The sequence below is a fragment of the Pelophylax lessonae genome (assembly GCF_965119305.1).
Source record: "Pelophylax lessonae genome assembly, chromosome: 1".
Classification (NCBI taxonomy): Eukaryota; Metazoa; Chordata; class Amphibia; order Anura; family Ranidae; genus Pelophylax; species Pelophylax lessonae.
In genome coordinates this window covers 623,149,213-623,172,121 of record NC_138768.1, presented here as the reverse complement: position 1 = coordinate 623,172,121, position 22,909 = coordinate 623,149,213, and the positions used below count along the sequence as shown (strand labels likewise).

The 22,909-nt window shown below is 45.5% G+C and overlaps 1 protein-coding gene across 3 annotated transcripts in view; it reads left to right on the top strand.

Annotated features, from left to right (window-relative positions):
• Positions 1 to 22,909, top strand: part of SEC24D (SEC24 homolog D, COPII coat complex component) — a 181,486-nt gene that overhangs the window by 47,969 nt on the left and 110,608 nt on the right. Inside the window, exons 2-5 of one of the 3 annotated variants that reach the window (XM_082243002.1) lie at positions 15,456 to 15,648; positions 18,660 to 18,768; positions 18,845 to 18,972; positions 19,713 to 19,958. In XM_082243002.1, coding sequence (XP_082099128.1) covers positions 15,498 to 15,648; positions 18,660 to 18,768; positions 18,845 to 18,972; positions 19,713 to 19,958 — 634 coding nt within the window. In that variant the 5' untranslated portion in view covers positions 15,456 to 15,497. Of the gene's footprint in view, positions 1 to 15,455; positions 15,649 to 18,659; positions 18,769 to 18,844; positions 18,982 to 19,712; positions 19,959 to 22,909 lie in introns of all 3 variants that reach the window. The other 2 variants (XM_082243001.1, XM_082243000.1) reach the window with 2 other exon arrangements.

Below are 22,909 nucleotides of genomic sequence, written 5' to 3'. Positions count from 1 at the left end.
TAGCAGCATAAGGACTAAAAATAGTTAATGATGTTTGAGGGAGTTTAGTTGACGCTCACTATCACAAGACACTTGTAATGGATCTTATTTCTCACAACAGGATGTCTTAGTTATTTGTTTATTCTGCTAAAAGAATGTGTCTCTATATTTTGGTTTCTTAAAAAGCATACATGGTGGTTGTATATACACTGCTCTAAAAAATTAAAGGAACACTTGGAAAACAAATCAGATCTCAATGGGGAAAAATATGACATGCTGGATATCTATACTGGTATCGACGGGGTAACATGTTGGGAACGAAAGGATGCCACATTGTTTGATGGAAATTAAAATTCTCAAACTACAGAGGGCCGAATTCAAAGACACCCCAAAAATCAAAGTGAAAAATGATGCAGCAGGCTAGTCCATTTTGCTGAAATTTAATTGCAGCAAATCAAAATGCTACTCAGTAGTTTGTATGGCCCCCACGTGCTTGTATGCATGCCTGACAACATTGGGGCATGCTCCTAGTGAGAGGACAGATGGTGTCCTGGGGTATTTCCTCCCAGATCTGGACCAGGGCATCACTGAGCTTCTAAACAGACTGAGGTGCCACCTGGCGGCATCGGATGGACTGAAACATAATATCCCAGAGGTGTTCTATTGGATTTAGGTCAGGTGAGCGTGGGGGCCATTCAATGGTATCAATTCCTTCATCCTCCAGGAACTGGCTGCATACTATCGCCACATAAGGCCGGGCATTGTTGTGCACCAGGAGGAACCCAGGACCCACTGCACCAGCGTAGGAACTTACAATGGGTCCAAGGATTTCATCCCGATACCTAATGGCTGTCAGGGTGCCATTGTCCAGCCTGTAGAGGTCTCTGCGTCCCTCCATGGATATACCTAGACCATCACTGAGCCACCACCAAACCAGTCATGCTGAATGATGTGACAGGCAGCATAACATTCTTCACAACTTCTCCAAACTCTTTCACGTCTGTCCTGTGTGCTCAGGGTGAACCTGCTCTCATCTGTAAATAGCACGTGGCAGACCTGCCAATTCTGATGTTCAATGGCAAATCACAGTCGAGCTCCACGGTGCTGGGCAGTGAGCACAGGGCCCACTAGAGGACATCGGCCCTCAGCTCATGCTCATGAAGTCTGTTTCTGATTGTTTGGTCAGAGACATTCACACCACTGGCCTGCTAGAGGTCATTTTGTAGGGCTCTGGCAGTGCTCATTCTGGTACTCCTTGCACAAAGGAGCAGATATCAGTCCTGCTGATGGGTTAATGACCTTCTACGGCCCTGTCCAGCTCTCCTAGAGTAACTCCCTATGTCCTGGAATCTCCTCCGTGCTCTTGAGACTGTGCTGGGAGACACAGCAGGAGGATTTGAAGGAGGATTTGGACTGCCTGTGCAACCTCTATAGGGTCCAGGTATCGCCTCATGCTACCAGTAGTGACACTGACTCTAGCCAAATGCAAAACTAGTGAAAAACAGTCAGTAAAGATGAGTAGGGAAAAAAAATTCATTGGCTTCCACCTGTAAAACCATTCCTGTTTTGGAGGTAATCTCATTGTTGCCCATCTAGTGCACCTGTTGTTATAATTATTACACCAAAGCAGATGAAACTGATTAAAAATCCTCTCTGCTACTAACACACACTCTATACACAAATATACATATACAGTATCTCACAAAAAAACCCACCAAAAATGACAGAAATCTTTCCCGTAGTTAGTAAACGCAATAACTTTTGCGCAAACCAATCAAAATACGCTTATTGCAATTTTTTTTTACCAAACATGTAGCAGAAAACAAATTGGCCAAAAATGTTAAAAAATTTAGATTTTTACATTTTTTTGGGGGGAATTTCATATAAAAAAAATGTGAAAAATATTGTTATTTTTTCAAAATGTACGCTCTTTTTTTGTCAATAGCACAAAAAGTAAAAATCGCACAGGTGATCAAATACCACCAAAAGAAAGCTCTGTTTGTGGGGAAAAAAAGGACGACAATTTCATTAGGATACAGTGTCGCACGACCACGCAATTGTCCTTTAAAGTCACGCAGTGCCGAATCGCAAAATAGGGCCTGGTCAGGAAGGGGGTAAAATCTTCCGGGGCTTAAGTGGTTAAAATAGCACAGCAATAAAAGTTTACACTTCTGTTTTAGAACAGTGCTTAGTTTGTACAGCAATGGCAGGTCCAGTGAGTTTTGAAATTAGAGCCACAAGTTGTGGCCTATTGGTCAGTCATGGTTCACCAGCTGGTGGGCTTTAGGTCCCTTTCACACGGCTCCGTCCTGTCGATGGAGCCGTTCTGCTCAGCGGGGGATCGATCCTCTGTCTACGCTCTGTGTGCTGAGACGGAGCTGTCAGATCCCTGCTGTCCCCTATGAAGGAATCTGATAAGAATGGACCGCCTGTCCATTCTCATCCGATCCCATCCGATCTGATCCGCTGGACAGATGGAAAATAGGGTTTTCATCCGTCCGGATTTGACGGACAGGATCAGATCGGACACATGTCTCCGCTGACACCTAGGGATGCATGGGGCATCTGATCAGATCCGCCTGAAAAACTGACAGTCAGATCTGATCGGACCATATGTGTGAAAGGGGCCTTAGATTGCGCTCTGCTGTTGAGATCTCTGCTCTCAAATTCTAAGGTTTGCACAATTGCTATACCAGTATGAGCAATCCCACTGACACCGGGAACACCTCTGTTTTAGTAGAATGACTCAGGCTTTATCGTGGGTGGAAGAAGAGACAGGAACTATGGGAGGAAGAGCTCATTGCTGGAATGTCCAAGAAACGAATTTCTTTTCACAAGTTATTGGGAGAGTGAAACCATAGATAATACCTACAACTGAAATCTCACCTTGGTTGGGATGAGCTTTACGGGGAATTTTGTTAGCATAGGACCCTGTAATTGGATGTAGTCTACAGGTTTTTTAACTACTATACTCACAAGGTTGTTTTTAAAAAAATCTTGCACAGTATAAAACATCAATTGAGGGACATCCTGTAAGCTGCAAAATGTGTAGTTAGCATGAGGCTTTATACTAACAGATAAAGGGATTAATGCATAGGCATGCACACAGGATGTGCTGGGTGTGCCTGGGCACACCCTAATCATCCTGTGTGGTACAGATTCCCATCCCCCCTCCCCCTCCCTGCAGTGCTGCTGGCTTTCCTCCTCTCCCTCCAGCTACTGCTGCTGGCACATAGGGTGATGTTTCAGGATGGAGAGTGGGGAAAGGGGCTAGTAAATGTGTCATTTACTGCCCCTTCTTTTTCGTAAATATCAAAGTGAGGGATGAGTGCTGATCACTCACTGTATTCATTTTTAAGTGTGTTTACTATGCTTCAGTTTGTGAATGAACAGGCAGCTGCTTAGCACAGAGCAGAGAAAGAGACCTGGGAATCTCTGTCCTCTGTCCCTTTCTTTGTCTCAAAAGTGAGACATCAGGTGTCTAATTGTGCCCCTGATGTTTCACCAAAGCCCCCAAACAGGGCTCCTAAAATAATTGTAAAAAATAAAGTAATAAAAGTAAAAAACGACTCACAACCTCCACTGCCCCACAGATGCTATCCACTGCTCTACTAACTGACATCATCCACTGCCCTACTGACACTATCCACTGCTCTACTAACTGACCCTATCCACTGCTCTACTAACTGACACCATCCACTGCCCTACTGACACTATCCACTGCTCTACTAACTGACCCTATCCACTGCTATACTGACACCATCCACTGCCCTACTGACACTATCCACTGCTCTACTAACTGACCCTATCCACTGCTCTACTAACTGATACCATCTACTGCTCTACTAACTGACACCATCCACTGCCCTACTGACACTATCCACTGCTCTACTAACTGACAACATCCACTGCCCTACTGATACTATCCACTGCTCTAGTAACTGACACCATCCACTGCCCTACTGACACTATCCACTTCTCTACTAAATGACACCATCCACTGCCCTACTGACACTATCCACTGCTCTACTAATTGATACCATCCACTGCTCTACTAACTGACAACATCCACTGCCCTACTGATACTATCCACTGCTCTAGTAACTGACACCATCCACTGCCCTACTGACACTATCCACTTCTCTACTAAATGACACCATCCACTGCCCTACTGACACTATCCACTTCTCTACTAAATGACACCATCCACTGCCCTACTGACACTATCCACTGCTCTACTAACTGACACCATCCACTGCCCTACTGACACCATCCACTGCTCTACTAACTGACACCATCCACTGCCCTACTGACACCATCCACTGCCCTACTGACACCATCCACTGTTCTACTAACTGACACCATCCACTGCTCTACTAACTGACACCATCCACTGCCCTACTGACACCATCCACTGCTCTACTAACTGACACCATCCACTGCCCTACTGACACCATCCACTGTTCTACTAAATGACACCATCCACTGCCCTACTGACACTATCCACTGCTCTACCAACTGACCCTATCCACTGCTCTACTAACTGATACCATCCACTGCTCTACTAACTGACACCATCCACTGCCCTACTGACACCATCCACTGCTCTACTAACTGACACCATCCACTGCCCTACTGATACTATCCACTGCTCTGCTGACACCATCCACTGCCCTACTAACTGACACCATCCACTGCCCTACTGACACCACTATCCACTGCTCTACTAACTGACACCATCCAAAGCCTTCTCCAGTACATCCCAAAGATTTTCAATGGGGTTAAGTTCTGGACTCTGTGGTGGCCAATCCATGTGTGAAAATTATGTCTCATGCTCCCTGAACCACTCTTTCACAATTTGAGCCTGATGAATCCTGGCATTGTCATCTTGGAATATGTCATCATGGAAGAAAAAATCCATTGATGGAATAACCTGGTCACTCAGTATATTCAGGTAGTCAGCTGACCTCATTCTTTGGGCACATGCTGTAACTATCCAACAGGATAGTTACAGCATGCTTTTAGTTTAGTTTGTTGCTTAGTTAATTGCAGGTGGCGACTTTTGTTTTGGCCAGGCAGTGTATAAATACATATATATATATATATATATATATATATATATATATATATATATACACCCACGCATGTGTGTTTGAGCTTTGAGGCGCACACCCAATGCAATAGACTGCACACCTATGCATTAATGTGAAGGCGAGGGGATAAAATTGACCACTTCTTCATGTGCTGTCAGTACTGTTCCTAAGTACAGTATGTACATTACCTTCCAGTAACTTTTAAATGTTGCATGTGTTACAGGAACCTAGATTGCTGCATGACAACAATGTCAGTATTGTCACTTTCCACTTCTTTGAAGCATTGTGATGTCTATGATTACACTGGCAACTTGCAAAGCTGACTGTGGTACTTGTGATTCATCATTAGGAGGCCACCACCTCCTTCTCATGTGTCACAATCTGCATCATCCTCCTATTTGACATTAGCATGATAACACTGACTCTGGGTTAGACTTGGAAAGCAAGCAAAGCTGTTTCAGTGTTGTAGTGTCCAAAGCTCAAGCTTCTGCCACGTCTCCCTCTAGAGCACACATTGCCCTCCCCTTCCTTCGTGGTAAACAAAGCATGGAGAATACAGCAGTGTACAGCTGTTCAATCTGCGCTTTCACTGTGTGACGGAATTTAGAGCTTTATATTTTTAGAAAGCATCTCTAATAAAGATGTTACTCGATATTCTAGACAAGAAATAAAATATTCTTTTATATTTAAAAAGAATACAAACATGCCATGGAAATCTTATCGATAGGAACGTTCTCTAAAACATGTTGGTTGCACTGTATTATTAGATCTTACCTAATAAGTGACTGAAAAAACACAGATTATGTTACCATTTGTATCTTTTATCTGTAACATGCCACTATGAGAAGAGTAACTGATTACAATCATAGTTTTGTCTTAGTAGCCATTGACAGCAAGATACTTAAGTTTTGACTTTAGTTATACTTTTAAGTTTTGGACAGAGTATAGATGGATTAGAACACCTGTCAGTTTTTATTGCTGTTTGTGCCCCGTTAACAGCTTGCTGACCGTATACTGCAGGCATCGCTAAATGGCGGACCGTGGTCCGGATTCGGACCCAGTTAATGTCTCATCTGGACCCCTGCGGTCCCACCCTTTAGAGTCATTCTGCCCACAGCCATCACCACTGCCAGTCTCACAGAGCCAACAGCTGGAGGCAGAACAGCTATAGACAGAGGGCGGGGGCTACCCAAGTTAACAAGCAGGTGATTGGCTGCGAGGATACAGGGCGGTCATCCCACAAACATGCGATTCGGACCTCTGCTGGAATATTTTACTGACTAGACTTTTGTACATTTTAATTCAATACCCGTGGTATACTGTATCTGTGTATATATATATATATATATATATATATATATATATACATGGCAGCAAAGCAGGTCCTCTGTGCAGGATCACGTACCTGTATGAGATCCTGCACCCCCTGGTCTGGGGCGCACACGTGCACCGTCGGCAACCCGCTCCTGCTGTAATTAGACACAGAGGAGCCAGTGAGCTGGTCTGGCAGACGCGATATCAACCAGGACCCGCCGATCGTTCCCGAGAGAGACAGAACGGCGGTCTTCCTATGTAAACAAGTCAGATCACCATTCTGTGAGAAGGGAAGGTAGGGATCCTGTGTTTCTGCTAAGCAAGAACACGGATCTTTGCCTTCCCACAGTACAAGCACCACCCACACAGTTAGCAAGCACTCCCTAGGAACACATTTAACCCTTTGATCTCCCCTGATGTTGACCCCTTCCCTTCCAGTGTCATAAGTACAGTGACCGTGCATATTTTTAGCCCTTATAACTGTATTAGTGTCACTGGTCCCCAAAAAGTGTCACTTTAGGCTGGCCATACATGTTCAATTTTCTTGTACAATTTTCTGTTAGATTTACCAAAAAACATATAATAGGAGGTCAAAACTAAACAACACTTTCAATTGTATCCAAAAGGCAGGCCTTGCTACTACATAGTTGAAGGTAAATCTAAAGAAAATTGTAAGAAAATTGTATAATGTATGGCCAGCTTTATTTGTCCGCCGCAACGTCGCAGTCCCACTATAAGTCGCTGATCACCGCCATTACTAGTAAAAAAATAAACATTCCATAAATCTACTGTATACCATAGTTTGTAGACACTTTAACTTTTACGCAAACCAATCAATATACGCTTATTGGGATTTTTTTAACAAAAAATATGTAGCAGAATACACATTGCCCTAAATTGATGAAGAAATTAGATTTTTTTCTATTTTTATTGGATATGTTTTAAAGCAGAAAGTGAAAAATATAGTATTTTTTTTTTTTTATTTATTTTTCAAATTTGTCGGTATTTTTTTGTTTCTAGCACAACAAATAAAAACTGCAGAAGTGATCCAATACCACCAAAAGAAAGCTCTATTTGTGGGAAAAAAAGGACATCAATTTTATTTGGGTACAGCGTCGCACGACCGTGCAATTGTCAGTTCAAAAAATGGCCTGGTCAGGAAGGAGGGTAAACCTTCCAGAGGGCAAGTGGGAGATTCACCCTCTCTATTTGTCCTGTTTACTATTATCAGTGAAAGTGAAAGTAAAAGAAAATTCCAAATTTTGGGTCCACCGAAAAGTAATTGAGGGGAAATCTTCCAATGGGGACACTAGTTCTGGTGACCTGGGAGGTCCCAAGGTATTCCCTTTATTTGCAGGGATTTCCTCTCACTTCCTGTTTGGTTATCGGACAGGAAGTAAAGCAAAATCTCTTCAGTGGGACACAAATGGGGGAAACAATCTGACAGGGGTTATAACTCTCCCTTGCTCTATCTAAAATAGAAAAAAAATAAGTTTTGCCTATACATACACTTTATAGTAGAGTTCTAGCTGTTTCTGTGTTTATTAAAAGTCAGCAGCTACAAAAAGTGTATCTGCTGACTTTTAATAAACACACTCACCTGTCCCATGGTCCAGCGATGTGGCCACCCAAAGCCTTGGTTCTCTCCCTTGGCTCTCCCCGGAGCCGGAATCACTAGTGTGGGCAACCGGCTGTGACAGCTTGCGGCTTCACTGCACATGCGCGAGTTGCGCTGCACGTCCTGAATGGCTGACCAATCTTCTGGAACCTGTGACGTGTCCCAGAAGATTGCAGGGAGGGAGAGGAGAACTTCCGCTCGAGCCGCCTAGGTGGCCTAAGCGGAAGTGGAAGCGGGTACCTGTCAAAACTAGGTACCTGCCCCCCCCCCCCCCAAAAAAAAATGACAAATGTGGCATGTAAGGGGATGAGGAGTGCTTAGGCTGTATTCACACTAATGCGTTTTTTCATGCTTTTTACTTTTTGAAGAAATGCATTTATTTTTGTTAACATGGGTTCCTATGGAAACACGTTCACATTAATGCATTTTTGTGCCTCTGTGTTTTTGAAAATACTTTTTCTCTTACGTCCTCCGACAGTCGCCGCCTCTTCATATTCGTCACATATGGGGTATTAGACTTTGCTCCGAAGGAGTAGCTAGGCAACAGAATATGTTAACAATAAAGCTTTTAACATATCCCACCCTCAAGGGGTGGTCCCCTCAGTCAATACCCTCCTACTTCCTGCAACCATATCTCAGTTTTAATGTCTAGCTTGTCAGGAGTGGCTGGCTTTTTCTGTGCTGGGGCTTTCTGCCCCAGACTCTTTCTTCTTTTTAAAATTTTGTTTGAGTTTTCTCTCTACCTTTACTTAGCTGTTATTTTTGTCAGCATTAGTTAGTTCTTCGGATGAAGAGGATCATGCAGACTGGGTCTCGGGCTGATCCCCCTGATCGCAGGTCGTGGGTCAGTGGCTTCCCAGTCTGCCATCGAGCGTTCAGTCAGGTAACGCTCCTGGCACAGTGAACGACCCATCCCTGTTCGGTGCAGGTATGATTGGTGAGGTGGCTACCTCACTGGACGCTGTGCGGTTTCTTAACCCCCATTTTGTGCGTCTTGAATGCGACTCTCCCTGCATCATGTGCAGTGGCTTGTTCGCCTGTGCGGGTCCCCCACGCCATGTGAGGTAAGTGTATTTATGTGGGGACCTGTCTGTCTGGGGGGGTGTCAGTCTGGGACTGTGTAACCTGCCTTTAATCACACTGCTTGTCTCCCTATCTCTCGGCTGCATGCTGTGGGCTGCAGGGGGGGGGGGGGGGGGGAGTTGTGTGACACTGTCTGTGTCAGGCTGATCAGTGTGTGAAGCTGTGTGCTGTGGGGCATGTTTTTTGGCATGTTTGGGCACTATACAGCGATCGCTGCGGCGATCTGACATGTATTCTGATACTGGAATGTAATGTGTGTTTTTTACTGCACTGTGGAGCGGCGTTTTCGGCGCCAAACGTCGCCATTTTGCCTACACCCGCTCCGGCCGCATGTTTTACATGCATGGCGGCCATTTTCTTGTAGCCTCCATAGGCTTAAATAGAGCTCCCTGGCAGCATCACTTCCTCTTTCCAGGAACACCGATCGAGGCAGCAGCAGCGGCGAGGGTCTCCTCAGGTTTTACCCTTCTGTTCTTGCTATCCATTGCCTGTGTTCAGTTTGCATATTCCCTGTGGGGGTCTTATTGTGCTTGAGTGTGGTGCGGTGGGCTGCGCTTGCCGCGCTTGCTTGAAAGGGGCAGTTAACCCTTTGTTGTCTGGCATTACAGGGGCAATGGATTCTCAGGAGGGAAAATTTCCTACAGCCTTGGTGGAAAGCCAGGGAACCGCTGTCTCCCCCCCAGGGGGGGATTTGGCCACTATTGTGGCTGGCCTTGCTGCTCAGGTGCAGATGCTGGTGGCTGCTCAATCTACTAAAAGGCCCAGAGTTGCTCTTTCCTCTGATTCTGAGGGTGAAGGTGATAGGGCTGTTATGGCGGGGGCCTCCTTATCGGGGTCCCGCTCCTCTCTTGATCTAATAGGGTCTGAGGTGGAGGCTGAAGTTGAGGGGGTTGATAATTCTCCCCCTGGCTCGCCTGAAGAGCTTGCAATCATGGATGAGTTGATTGCTTCCATAAAGCAAACGCTGCGTTTGCAGGATGAGGTGTGTCCCCCCGCCGCCTTGGCGGCTTATGGGACGCAGAGAAAACGCAGGACGCCGCAGGTTTTTCCCTGCAATGATGATTTTCAGCGCGCTGTTAAGGAACAATGGCGCAATCTACGCAAACCTTTTGCTGTACCAAGTAGATTCAAGCTGCGTTATCCTTTCTCGCCTTCCACTGATGAAAGGTGGTGTGTGCCACCCCCAGTGGATCACGCAATTGCGGTTTTAAACAAAGCCACTGCGATTCCTGCAGAGGATTCCCCTGTGTTCCGTGACGCCACGGATAGGAGACTGGAGTCTCTTACCCGTCATACTTATTCTGTTACGGGTTCTATGCTTAAGGCTCTGTTTGCTTCTCTCATGGCGGCCCAGGCGATCGCAAGTTGGACGCAGATGCTTAGGCGCGTCCTAGTGGCCGATTCGGCCTCACCGGCGACCCTGGATATGGTGGATCAAATCCACCAGGGTGTCATGTATCTGTGTGATGCGGACCTGGACCTGGTTCCGTTGGCTGCACGTGTGCACAGTGTGGCGGTGTTGTCTCGCCGCCTGATTTGGTTAACATGTTGGTCGGTGGACCAGTCTTCACGTAAGACCTTAGCCAATCTGCCTTATGATGGGTCTCGCCTTTTTGGGGAGTCCCTGGATGTGTTGATTAAGGGGATTACCGGGGGTAAGAGCACTCTCTTGCCCCATTTCCCCAAAGCTAAGGGGGCTTCTGGGAAGAAGCATGCTAATTTTCGGCCCCCTCAGGGGTCCTTTCGTGCCTTTCGGCCGCACTACAAGGGCAAGCCGTTCAAAGGTCAAGGCTCTCAGAAGAAGCCCTGGTCTGGTAAACAGAAGTCCGGCCAATCCGGATCTGCAGCCCATAACAGTGCGGCCTGAAGGGGCGCCCTCACCCAGTTTTGGGGTGGGGGGACGCTTGCTCGGTTTTCTTCAGCCCTGGTTGGCCCGTGTGCGGGACAGATGGGTTCAGGAAATCGTTCGATCTGGTTACAAGATCGAGTTTCTCTCTCGGCCGGAGAGCAGATTTTTTCCCTCAAATCTTCAACTGTCTCCAGAGCGTTTGCGGGACCTGCACCTGGCGGTGCGGGACCTGAGGGCTCAGGGAGTGGTGGTTCCGGTGCCTCATCGGGACAGATTTCGGGGGTTTTATTCCAATCTGTTCACCGTGCCCAGGAAGGAAGGCAAGGTTCGTCCAATTCTGGACTTGAAGGCTCTGAACCGCTCTGTGCGGGTTCGCAAGTTCCGCATGGAATCCCTGCGGTCGGTGGTGGCTGCCCTGGTTCCGGGGGAATTCATGGCCTCCGTCGATTTGAAGGATGCGTACCTTCACATCCCCATTTTCGAAGGTCACCAGAGGTACCTTCGATTCGCCATTGCGGAGGATCACTACCAGTTCGTGGCGTTGCCTTTTGGTCTCGCCTCGGCTCCGCGGGTCTTCACCAAGGTGCTTGCACCGGTTCTGGCATTGTTGAGGGCCCAGGGCATTTCTGTCCTGGGGTATCTAGACGACATCCTGGTTCGGTCTGCGACCAGCCAGGGTCTGGAGGAGGACCTGTCTGTCACGATGCAAACTCTACAGGAGTTTGGTTGGACGATAAATTTTCCAAAGTCGACGCTGAGTCCGTCGGTTCGTCTTCCCTACCTGGGAATGATTCTGGACTCGGTACAAGCGAAGGTCTTCCTGCCGGAAGACAAACTCAGAACTCTTCAGGAGGAAGTCAGGTCCCTCAGGGACGTTCCGCGCTCGTCTTTAAGGACGTGCATGAGATGTCTGGGATTGATGGTCTCGGCCTTCGAGGCGATTCCCTTCGCCCAGTTTCACACGCTGGGTCTCCAAGCGGAGATCCTGTCCAAGTGGGACGGGCGACCTCAATCCCTGGATCTTCAGATCTCGTTGAGTCATCGCACCAAAAGAGACCTTCTGTGGTGGCTCCAGTCCCCGATGGTGTCCGGGGGCAAGTCGTTTCGTCCTATCTCGTGGACGGTGATCACCACGGATGCCAGCCTGTCGGGCTGGGGTGGTGTTCTGGGCGTTCTGTCTGCCCAGGGGACTTGGTCGGAGGGAGAGTCTTCCCTTCCGATCAACATTCTGGAATTACGTGCGATAAATCTCTGTCTTCATCGCTGGACGGACCGGCTGCAGGTCTGCCCGGTTCGGGTGCAGACGGACAATGCCACGGCGGTGGCCTACATCAACCACCAAGGGGGCACCAGGAGTGCCCGGGCGGCTCGAGAAGTGGCCGACATTCTGTCTTGGGCCGAGACTCATGTCCCGGCGATAACGGCAGTTCACATTCCGGGGGTGGAGAACTGGCAGGCGGACTATCTGAGTCGCCAGACCCTGGATCAGGGGGAATGGTCTCTTCACCCGGCTGTCTTCCAGATGTTGTGCGCGAAGTGGGGTCTTCCAGATGTGGACCTGTTCGCGTCTCGTCTCAACAACAAGGTGAGAAGGTTCGTGGCAAGGACGCGCGACCCTCGGGCAGACGCGTCGGACGCGTTAGTGGCCCCGTGGCATCAGTACAGGCTGATGTACGCGTTCCCACCGATTCAGTTGCTGTCCAGGTTCCTTCGCAGGTTACTCTCGGAACGCAGCACGGTGATTCTTGTGGCACCGGACTGGCCTCGCCGGTCCTGGTACGCAGACCTCGTGAATCTGGCGGTCGACGCCCCTTGGCGTCTACCTCTTCGAGACGATCTACTGTCTCAGGGACCGATTTACCATCCTGCTTTACAGTCGCTGGCTTTGACGGCCTGGCTGTTGAGACAGAGGTCCTGAAGGAGAAGGGTCTCTCTCCAGAGGTCGTTCATACTTTGATCAACGCGAGGAAGTCTTCCTCGGGGAAGGTTTATTACCGTACTTGGAAGGCCTATTTTGCCTGGTGTGAGTCCAGGGGGTTTTCACCCCGCACGTACTCGGTTTCCCGTGTGCTGTCTTTTCTTCAGACGGGTGTTGATCAGCGTTTGGCGCTGGCTACGATAAAGGGTCAGGTGTCTGCGCTGGCCGTTCTGTTTCAACGTCCAGTGGCTTCCAACTCCTTGGTTGGCACTTTTATTCAGGGTGTGCGGCATCTGGTTCCTCCTAGGAGGGATCCTTTGCCCCCTTGGGACTTGAATCTCGTTCTATCTGTGTTACAACGTGCTCCTTTTGAACAGATCAGGGAGATCTCGTTGTCTATGTTGTCCAAAAAGGTCGCCTTTTTGGTGGCGATCACTTCGGCTCGCAGAGTGTCGGAGCTGGCGGCTTTGTCCTGCAAGTCTCCGTACCTGGTTATTCATTTGGATAAGGTGGTCTTGCGACCTAATCCTTCTTTTCTTCCGAAACGAGTTTCGGAATTCCATCTTAATGAGGATATTGTCTTGCCTTCGCTGTGCGCGAAGCCTAAACATCCAAAGGAGGTGAGATTGCATTCTCTGGATGTTGTTCGGGCGATAAGGGTTTACCTTAAATCGACTGAGTCTTTTCGTAAGACTGACTCCTTGTTTGTTCTTCCAGAGGGTCCTCGGAAGGGCATGGCGGCTTCGGCCTCTACCATCGCCAAATGGATCAGGCAGACCATTGAACAGGCCTATGCTTTGCAGGGTAAGGCTCCTCCTGTCCCTGTGAAGGCGCACTCTACTAGATCTTTGAGTACGTCTTGGGCCTGTCGTCATGGGGCTTCTGTAGCCCAGGTGTGTAAGGCAGCGACCTGGTCGACCGTGCACACTTTCACAAAATTCTACAAAGTAGATGTTCAGGCATCGGCGGATGCTTCCTTTGGCCGCAAGGTTCTTAGTGCGGCTGTTCCATAGGGTCCCTTGTCGGGGACTCCTGGCTGTTGGGATAGTTTTTTGTATCCCCTGGTTTTTTGTCTTTTCCTGGGTTGTTGCTCCTGTTGAGCACTTGTTTTTTGCTGTTGCCCAGCTGGTTTCCTTCCTTTGGTAAGGTTCCTTTCTTTGATGCGGAGACTGCGTTGCCTTTTCGGCGCGGATGCGTTTCCCACCCCTCATGTTTGCACTGCTTTGGGACGTCCCCATATGTGACGAATATGAAGAGGCGGCGACTGTCGGAGGACGTAAGAGAAAACTGAATTTTTGTAAAATCTTACCTGTAAAATTCCTTTCTCTGAGTCCTCCGACAGTCGCCGCCCCCGCCCCTCTTTTGGGGTTTGGTTGTATACTCTACTGCTATTCCACTAAAACTGAGATATGGTTGCAGGAAGTAGGAGGGTATTGACTGAGGGGACCACCCCTTGAGGGTGGGATATGTTAAAAGCTTTATTGTTAACATATTCTGTTGCCTAGCTACTCCTTCGGAGCAAAGTCTAATACCCCATATGTGACGAATATGAAGAGGCGGCGACTGTCGGAGGACTCAGAGAAAGGAATTTTACAGGTAAGATTTTACAAAAATTCAGTTTTTCCCGCAAAATGCAGCGTTTTGCATATCATAGACTTTAATGGAGCTGAATTCAGAACGCAAGTATTGCGTTGTTACTGTAATTTTGCCGCGATTTTCGGTTTGCGTTTTTTAAATTTGCCCAACAACAAATTCCCCCCCCCCCAAAAAAAAAAAAAAACATATGGTTTCGATTGATTTTTGCAATTCATCCAAAGTTTATTACATTCAAAACACATGTTGTAATCTTTATTAATGATAAGAGAGAAAAAAAATGATTTTGCACCCACATAGTAGAAGGATTATTTTAAATGACCAGTAGCATTTTATCCTGTAGATGCTGCTGTATTAATTTTATCTATCTTTTTACTTCTACAAAACACGTATGTCAAGACTTTTATGTAGCATTTTCTTTTTTCAAAGATCATACTTTGTTAAGATGGAAATGAATGTACAGTATACATCTAAGCCATGTACCTAAATGTTTGGCCATGTGCATGTATTTGATGGATCTGCTAGGACTCTGGACCAGATGAGTGATGTCAGCCACCAGTGGACTTTAGCCTGCTGTAAGCTTAATATGGGTCACAGGAGTGCAGAACGAAGTGCACTCCTGTGACCTACAGGAGAAAAGTTTTAGCCATACTTCTCCTTTAATAATCATGCCAAACAGATATTCAGTAGCCTCTAATGACCTAAGGTTCATACATGCAATAATTTGTGACAAATGGAGACTAATCTCCCTGATAATGAGCTTTTTTATGGGTGTCTTTATGAAGAATGAGAACATTTAGTGCATCCATAAAACTGTATTGTGAAACTGATGTAACAGTGCCATCTTTGTTTACCTTCATGCTTCTTTCCTCTTTTTCAAGTAATGGTTTATCATAATGGTAATGTCTGCCTTATACTGTATGTCTTCATGGGATTGATTACTGAGGAAAGACATTGAAGTAGTCCATGTATTCAGTTTGCAAAAATGCTTTCCTTTCTGATTTGCAGGTAATCTGAAATCCTCCAGCATCTAATGAAAGTTTCATCAGAATGAGTCAGCAAGGCTATGTGGCACCTCCTCCATTCACTCAACATCAGCCTGGTTTGCCAGGTTATCCTCCAGGCTATGGGCCTTCTCCGATATCACCTAACTATGGACATTGTTCCAGTCCAAACGTTGGCTCTCCACCTCCCCAAATGGGTCAGTATAATTGAAATATGCAATGAAGAATGGTTTTGATGTTTTATTGTGTGACTCACTTAATCTTTGCACAATCTAAATTAGGAACAAGGAACTTTGGGCTTGGAACTTGGCCACACTGTGGGTCAATATGATAGCATCTTTACAAGAGAAGTATGGTTTTTAAAAGAAAAAAACATACCTTATTCTCACTCAGGATCCAATACTGCATCTGTCCCCCGCCGCCTCCGCAGTGAGAGCTGAGCTATCAAACACCGCTGATAGCTCAGTTTTACCCTCTGCTCTGAGCAGAGAGCCATGACTCTGCCCTTGCAGCGTTCACTGAAGCTCTGGGGAGGGGGCGGCTGGCTCAATCTCCCAGCGGTGCAGCTGAGAGGCTGAGCCAGCTGCTGATCCAGTCATGTTGGTGGATCACAGGAGTGGGTGGATCACAGGCTAAAGCCCGCTGTCGGCTGAAACGTCACGGGAGTGCAGAACTAACCGCACTCCTGTGATCCATAGGAGAGATAGGGCCAACAAAGATTCGGCCATACCTCTCCTTTAATTGTAGCAAAGTGGCTTGTTAAATTAGATCTAAACAAAATTATTAATTCTCATATAAGTTACAACATGGTAATATCATTTCAAAAGATGTTTTCAGTCTTTTTAAATCTGGAGTTTTCATTAAAATAATACCGGGCTATCTTTGTTCAGGTGCTACCTTTTATAGGGTGGCATTTGTCTCCCAAGTGTTCTCCTGCATTGTCACCCTGTCACATGCACATCAAATAGAACAGTAGAGACTACAGAGTGGCTCTGTCAGAATAAAAATATATATATAAAAATTTATTTTTTTGTTGCATACATTTGTTAATGTATGTTTGTAACCCCTTTAAAGTGTTGCCTTTACACAAAATAGAAGCGGGCTCACCTGTGGGCATTTCCCTCCTTCAAGGGTACAGCCACATACCAGAAACCCAGACATTGTCTTGGCAAGGCAACTGATGGCTTCTAATGTATGTCTGCACCAAATCCAAAAAAACAACAATGGCAGCTACTCTGGTCTGTTTAAACCTAACAAAATCAAGGGAGGGGCACATGGGCATTAATATTTTAAGTATATATATATATATATATATAGATATATTATCTCAGATAAGTGAGTGCACCCCTCACATTTTTGTAGATATTTTTTTTATATTTTTCATGTGGCAACAATGAAATAACACTTTGCTACAATTTAAAGTAGGCCTTGTGACACTAACAAGTCACATGACACTGGGAAGGGAAAATGGCTAATTGGGCCCAATTTGGACAATTTCAATTAGGAGTGTACTCACTTTTGTTGCCAGTGGTTTAGACATTAATGGCTGTGTGTTGAGTTATTTTGAGGGGGACTGCAAATTTACACTGTTATACAAGCTGTACACTCACTACTTTGTAAATAGTGCCCCATTGTTGGTGTCAGTGGAAGAAATGGTGCCCCACTGTTGACGTCAGTTGGCAGAACAGTGTCTGGAATCAGTGGAAGGAATAGTGACCCAAGGGCTGGATAAAGGCAAGCAAAGGGGCCACATCCGGCCCCCCGGCTGCATTTTGGAGACAAAAAATTTGAGGGATGTACTCACTTTTGTGAGATACTGTATATATGTGTATATATATATATATATATATATATATATATATATATATATATATATACATATAGATATATATAGATATAGATATATATACACAGTATAGATATATAGAGATACACACACACACTCAGGACTTGAAAAAGAGCCACAATTTGGAAAACCTTTTTACTGAGAGTCCAATCTTTGGGTGGAGCACAGCCCATATTTCTTAAGGCACCTTTCACCTCCTGACAAAGGTGAGCTGTTCCCCATCGAAATGTTTGACATGCTGGATGAGAAGGTTGTTTTGCAAATTGTTGCTCCTTTTCAAGTCCTGGTATACCTCTTTTTTTGGATTATATTTTGATAATACTTGTGCTGTGCATCCAGGCATTTTCTTGTGTTTATTATGTTTTTGTTATTTAGAATTTATTTATTTAAAACTTATTTTTTTCATTTGTCTTTTGGGGTTGAATGAACTGAAAATACTTGAACAGAAAAAAAAAACACTGTTATTATTATAAATCTGTATCACCAACAAAATAATTTGAAACTGATTTCCTGGCCTAGCACAGTGGTCTCCAAACTGCAGGCCGGGGGGCGGATGTGGCGCTTTGTTGGCCTTTATCCAGCCTTTGGGTCAGTATTCCTCCCACTGATACGAGTTACTGGTTCTGCCAACTGACATCAACAGTGGGGCACCATTTCTTCCATTAACACCAACAATGGGGCACTATTCCTCCTACCAACGATTGGGGCACTATTCTTCCCCCTAATACAAAACATGGCGATGTTTACTCTTACTGATACCAGGAACATTTACACTCCTGCTGGCCACAGTGCGGGCCCCCTAAAGTCTGAAGGACAATAAACTGGCTCTTTGTTTAGAAAGTTTGGAGACCCCTGGTTTAGCATATACATTTTTAAAGGATATCTGTACTTAAGAAATGGTACTGGTATGTAACTATATAGCTTTGGTGGAGGTATTAAGTTATAATATTCTTAGTGGTAAGAACTGGTTTAAATTGCTTTGTGCACTCTATAAGTGCCGGTTCACACTAGGTCGCTCCGACTCTGGGGGCAACCTGTGAAGTCGCGTGCAGCGCGACTTCGGCGCGACTTGCACGGACTTCATAAAATGAATGTCTATGCAAGTCGCCTCCAGGTCGCCCCCAAGTAGTACAGGACCCTTTTTCTAAGTCGGAGGAGCTTGTGTCGCTCCTATTAGAACGGCTCCTGTACCGCACAATGGGAGCGTGACGGACCGTGACTTCTCAGGCTGACAAGTCGCGGTCCAAGTCGTAGCAGTGTGAATGGGCTCTAAGAGTGCTATGTAAGATTCTGTTCCTGTGTAAATATTATTACAATTTATAAACATACAATAATAAAAAAAGATTGTATGCTTTCTTCTAGGTGGGCCGAAACCTGTTGGACCCTTTGGATTTTCTGGTCCACTGAACTCCCCACCACCTCCTCAAAATAATATATATAATGGACCCAATTCAAACACAAATATGCAAAGGTATAGTTTAGCTAAATGTTGGATATATTGCATGTATTGTACTCTGTGGTTCTGTAATTAACTTTTTTTTTTTCAGCAGGCCTCCTAATACCAGCAACACCTCACCTTCCTACTCGCCTATTGGTCAGTCTCCATCACAGTTCAACAGTGCACCACCACCGCCAGTCCATCAGATGACAAACCAGCTGAACAACATGCAAATAGGTGGCTACGGTAATATTTGGTTTCTGGTCATATTTTATCTTACTGCCAGCTGCCAATGTTTAGTTAAATAAAAAGAAAAAAAAGCACAAGTGGCATTACTCACAATCAATGTGGTATGTCCCCTGTGCTGCTGCCTCCTGGTTTTGGTGAAATCTTCCTCCGATGATAACCCCCCCCCCCACTCCAATCGACGTAATGTTCCAGTGTGACAGGGGTTAATAGAACCGAGGAAGCTGCCAGGCACCCATCAACAGTGTTTGACTGTGCCCACCATTTCTGCTCCCCTCCTTCATTCATGTAAGCTGTACAACAGCTCCTATAAATGAAACAAGATCTATGAATAAAAAAAAAAGCATGTTCTTTTTTTAGACTGTCAGCATTGTGCAATGTGGATTTGGGTACTTACCCCAGCTATATTTAAGCTACATATTAATTATAGTTACACTATTGATTTTATAATACTTGCATAACTGCAATACATTTTTAAAAAAACATTTCAACTGTTTTATGTTTTATTTTAGTGATGTTTACTAAATGTGTACATTCTTGTGGTTTTTATTTTATTTTATTTTTTTTTGCCCTTTATCAGATTTAAGGATCAAAATTAGTTGATAGATTGGCTTTTTAGGCATGAAAAGGCTTAAAATAATGTAGAGTTATCTTAATCATGGTATTGTTTGTAGCTGTGCCTTAAAAAATGTGATGGGATTAATAATTTCACACCCCACTTTTTTTTACAGGTCCTCCTTCTACAAGTAACTCTCAGATGCCACCTAGCTCAGTTATGCCAGGCAGTTTTCCATCTCAGCCTCGGGGCATGGTACCTGGTCTCCACACAGCTCCGCCATCAGTCAACAGCCTCAACGGTTTACCTTCTGAGCCTCTAGTACATCATGGCAATATGCCAGAGGGAAATACTGGACATCACCAGTTCCAACCGCAAATTCCTGGCCAGCCTTCAAATCTTGGATATCCACCATCAAATTGTAAGAACTTTCTCATTTTCAAAATTTGGTAGATAATAAATAAAAAAAAAAAAAAAGAAAAAAGTTCACCTGTCATGAGAAAAATATGGGGTTTCCTGAGGTCTCTTTCTGGAGATTCTAGTGGCCTGACTGTGTCTGGCTTCTGTGCTTCAGTCGGAGACCTGCAAAATGAATGCAGCAAATTTTATTTTTTTTAAATACATAATTCCGTATTCCATATCTGTTCCAGGTCGTTGAGTCAGGACTTTTTGAAGCTCAAACATTAGAATGACAGCCAGGCAATTAACATTCTCAGCAAGGAAGGTTAGCAATGTCAACCTACTTATTTCTTGCTTGGCAAGTTTCTACCATGTCATTTTTCTGCAGATAACATCTGCTACCTGAAAAGCAGTGAAAATGATATACAGTGAAGGTTGATTAAAACTGGAGTTATTGATGGTGGGAAGCAATCGGGTTGCAATATCCTGAGTCAGGGCCAGATATAGCCTGTCTGAAGTGGGGGTGCAGTAAAATGATGTCAGAGGAGCAGAGGATGGGAGGTTGTCAAGGCAATGTACAGGGGGTAAGCAGGGCAGAGGATAGGGTCAGCAGTTTTTAGGGTAGTGTTTGGGCTATTAGTTTGTAGGACAGTGTACAGGGGTCAGCAGGGCAAAGGATGGGAGGTTAACAGGGGAGTGCACAGCGATTGGTAAGGCAGTGTGTTGGGGATCAGAAGGGCAGAAGACTGGTCAGCAGGGCAGGAACAGGGGTCACCACTGGCAGGACAAAGGACAGGGGTCACCGCTGGCAGGACAATGGGCAGCACACCGCTGTCAGGAGGGAGGACAGGGGTCATGGCTGCCAGGAGGGAGGACAGGGATCACCGCTGATAGGAGGGAGGACTGGGGTCACTGCTGGCAGGAGAGAAGACAGGGGTCACCGCTGACAGGAGGGATGACAGGGGTCACCACTGTCAGGAGGGAGGACAGGGGTCACCGCTGACAGGAGGGAGGACAGGGGGTCACTGCTGGCAGAAGAGAAGACAGCAGTCACTGCTGGCAGGGCACTGGGCAGAGCGCTTTCCTTCATGCCTGCATGGTACATGACCTGAACACAGGCAGCAAGATCTCCTCCTCCCCACACAGCTCACACTATAGCCTAAATCTGATTTCCATACATACAGCTATGATCTGTACAGTGTGTAGTTGGTTACTATGTTGCAGTCCTGACCTGTGAAATTCCCTGTTTGAAACAGCAGTGCGGCTGCAGTAGCCAGGTACACGCTGTGCAGATTTCAGCTATGTGCTGTGTGGGTTGGAACCGAGGAGATCTTTTTGTCTGTGCACCGATCAGGGCTGGGAGACAGCTGGGCACAGCATCAGGGGTGGAGGGGGGTTGTGAGAGGAGGGGTTAAACTGAAATCTGGGGAGGGTGCTAGATCCGGCCATGTTCTAAGTGGTCCTTAGAGACAACAACTCTGGTTATTAAGTATTAAAATGTATAAAAGTAATTTAAAAAATTGTACAAAAAAAAAAAAAAAAAAGCTTCCTGCAAACGAAAGAAAACTAACAATACTTCTGAGAGTGACTCTTATCTCACTTTCTTCAGGAACTTTGGCGGCTGAGCAATCTCCAGCATCCAACACACTTTCAGATGTACAGTATTCGTTGCCTGATCTCCGGTAGTGGTTCCATACACTGGACCCTACGTCACTACAGGCACCTTTCTCAATGCAATGCAATGCAAGTGACATAGGGTTCAGCTTACAAGTGCAGGTGGGACTAGGCATTTGACACTTCTGGAAGTGTTTTGAGTGCTGAAGGTTTTTTAGAGACCATAGCTTCCAGAAAGAACAGTCACGGCCTTCTAGAGAGGTAAGTATTAATTATTTTTCAGGGAGCTGTTTTGGCCTTTTTTCTTTCCGGGGTCACAGTGCCTTTTTAAAGTGATTGTAAAGTCTTGTTTTTTTTTTTTTTTAAATAACAAATATGTTATACTTACCTCCTCTGTCCAGTTCGTTTTGCTCCTCTTCTTGGGTCCCTCATTCCCACTCCTGGCCCCTCCCTCCTATCGAGTGTCCCCACAGCAAGCAGCTGCTATGGGGGCACCTGAGCCGAGCTGCAGCTCCTTGTGTGCATTCAGACATGGAGCTACCGGTCGGCCCCGCTCCTCTCTCTTCTGATTGGCTCTCTGAATTTGATAGACAGCCACAAAAGCCAATGGCAACATGGCTGTATTTCAGCCAATCAGAAGGAAGAGTGCCAGGATGGCCGAGGGCATCATGGACATCGCTGGATAGAGATTGGGCTCAGGTAAGTTTAAGGGGTGCTGGGGGGGCTGCTACACACAGAAGGCTTTTTTATCCTAATGCATAGAATGCATTAAGATAAAAAAAACCTTCCTGACTTAACAACTCCTTTAAGTGATTTTTTGCAAGTTACTGACTCCAATAATTATTCAAAGTGACCTTCAGATAAAATGGCAGCTTATTGCTAGACATTTCATTATCTTTTAGTGATAAGAAGTGTTTAAATAAATTAGAGATGTTTTGTCATAAATAACTGTATAAAAACATTTGTGCTATTAATTAGTAGAGTGTGAACAAGGTTCAGAAGGTGGATTGATGCATTTCCAAACTTTTGGCCTGATAAAATATGGTGGGAGGATAGTTAAATGATTTTTAGGGAGCTTGTCAAAAAAAAGTAAGGAATACTTGTTTTTAAAATGAATCTCCAACCCAAACTTTTTTTGGGATTGGTATTACAGGTGGAAAAAACATTTTTTGGGATTGGTATTACAGGGAGAAAACAGTAAAGGTAACCCTTCCAAATGGGTATTTAAATGTTGGTGTTATGTTCATTTTTTACAATTTTGCTTCTGCAGTATGACCGCTATAACCCTTTCACTGCCAGGCCCTGTGCTTCACTTTTTGGCCCTTTTCACACTGATGGAGTCCGCCAGTGGATCTGCCT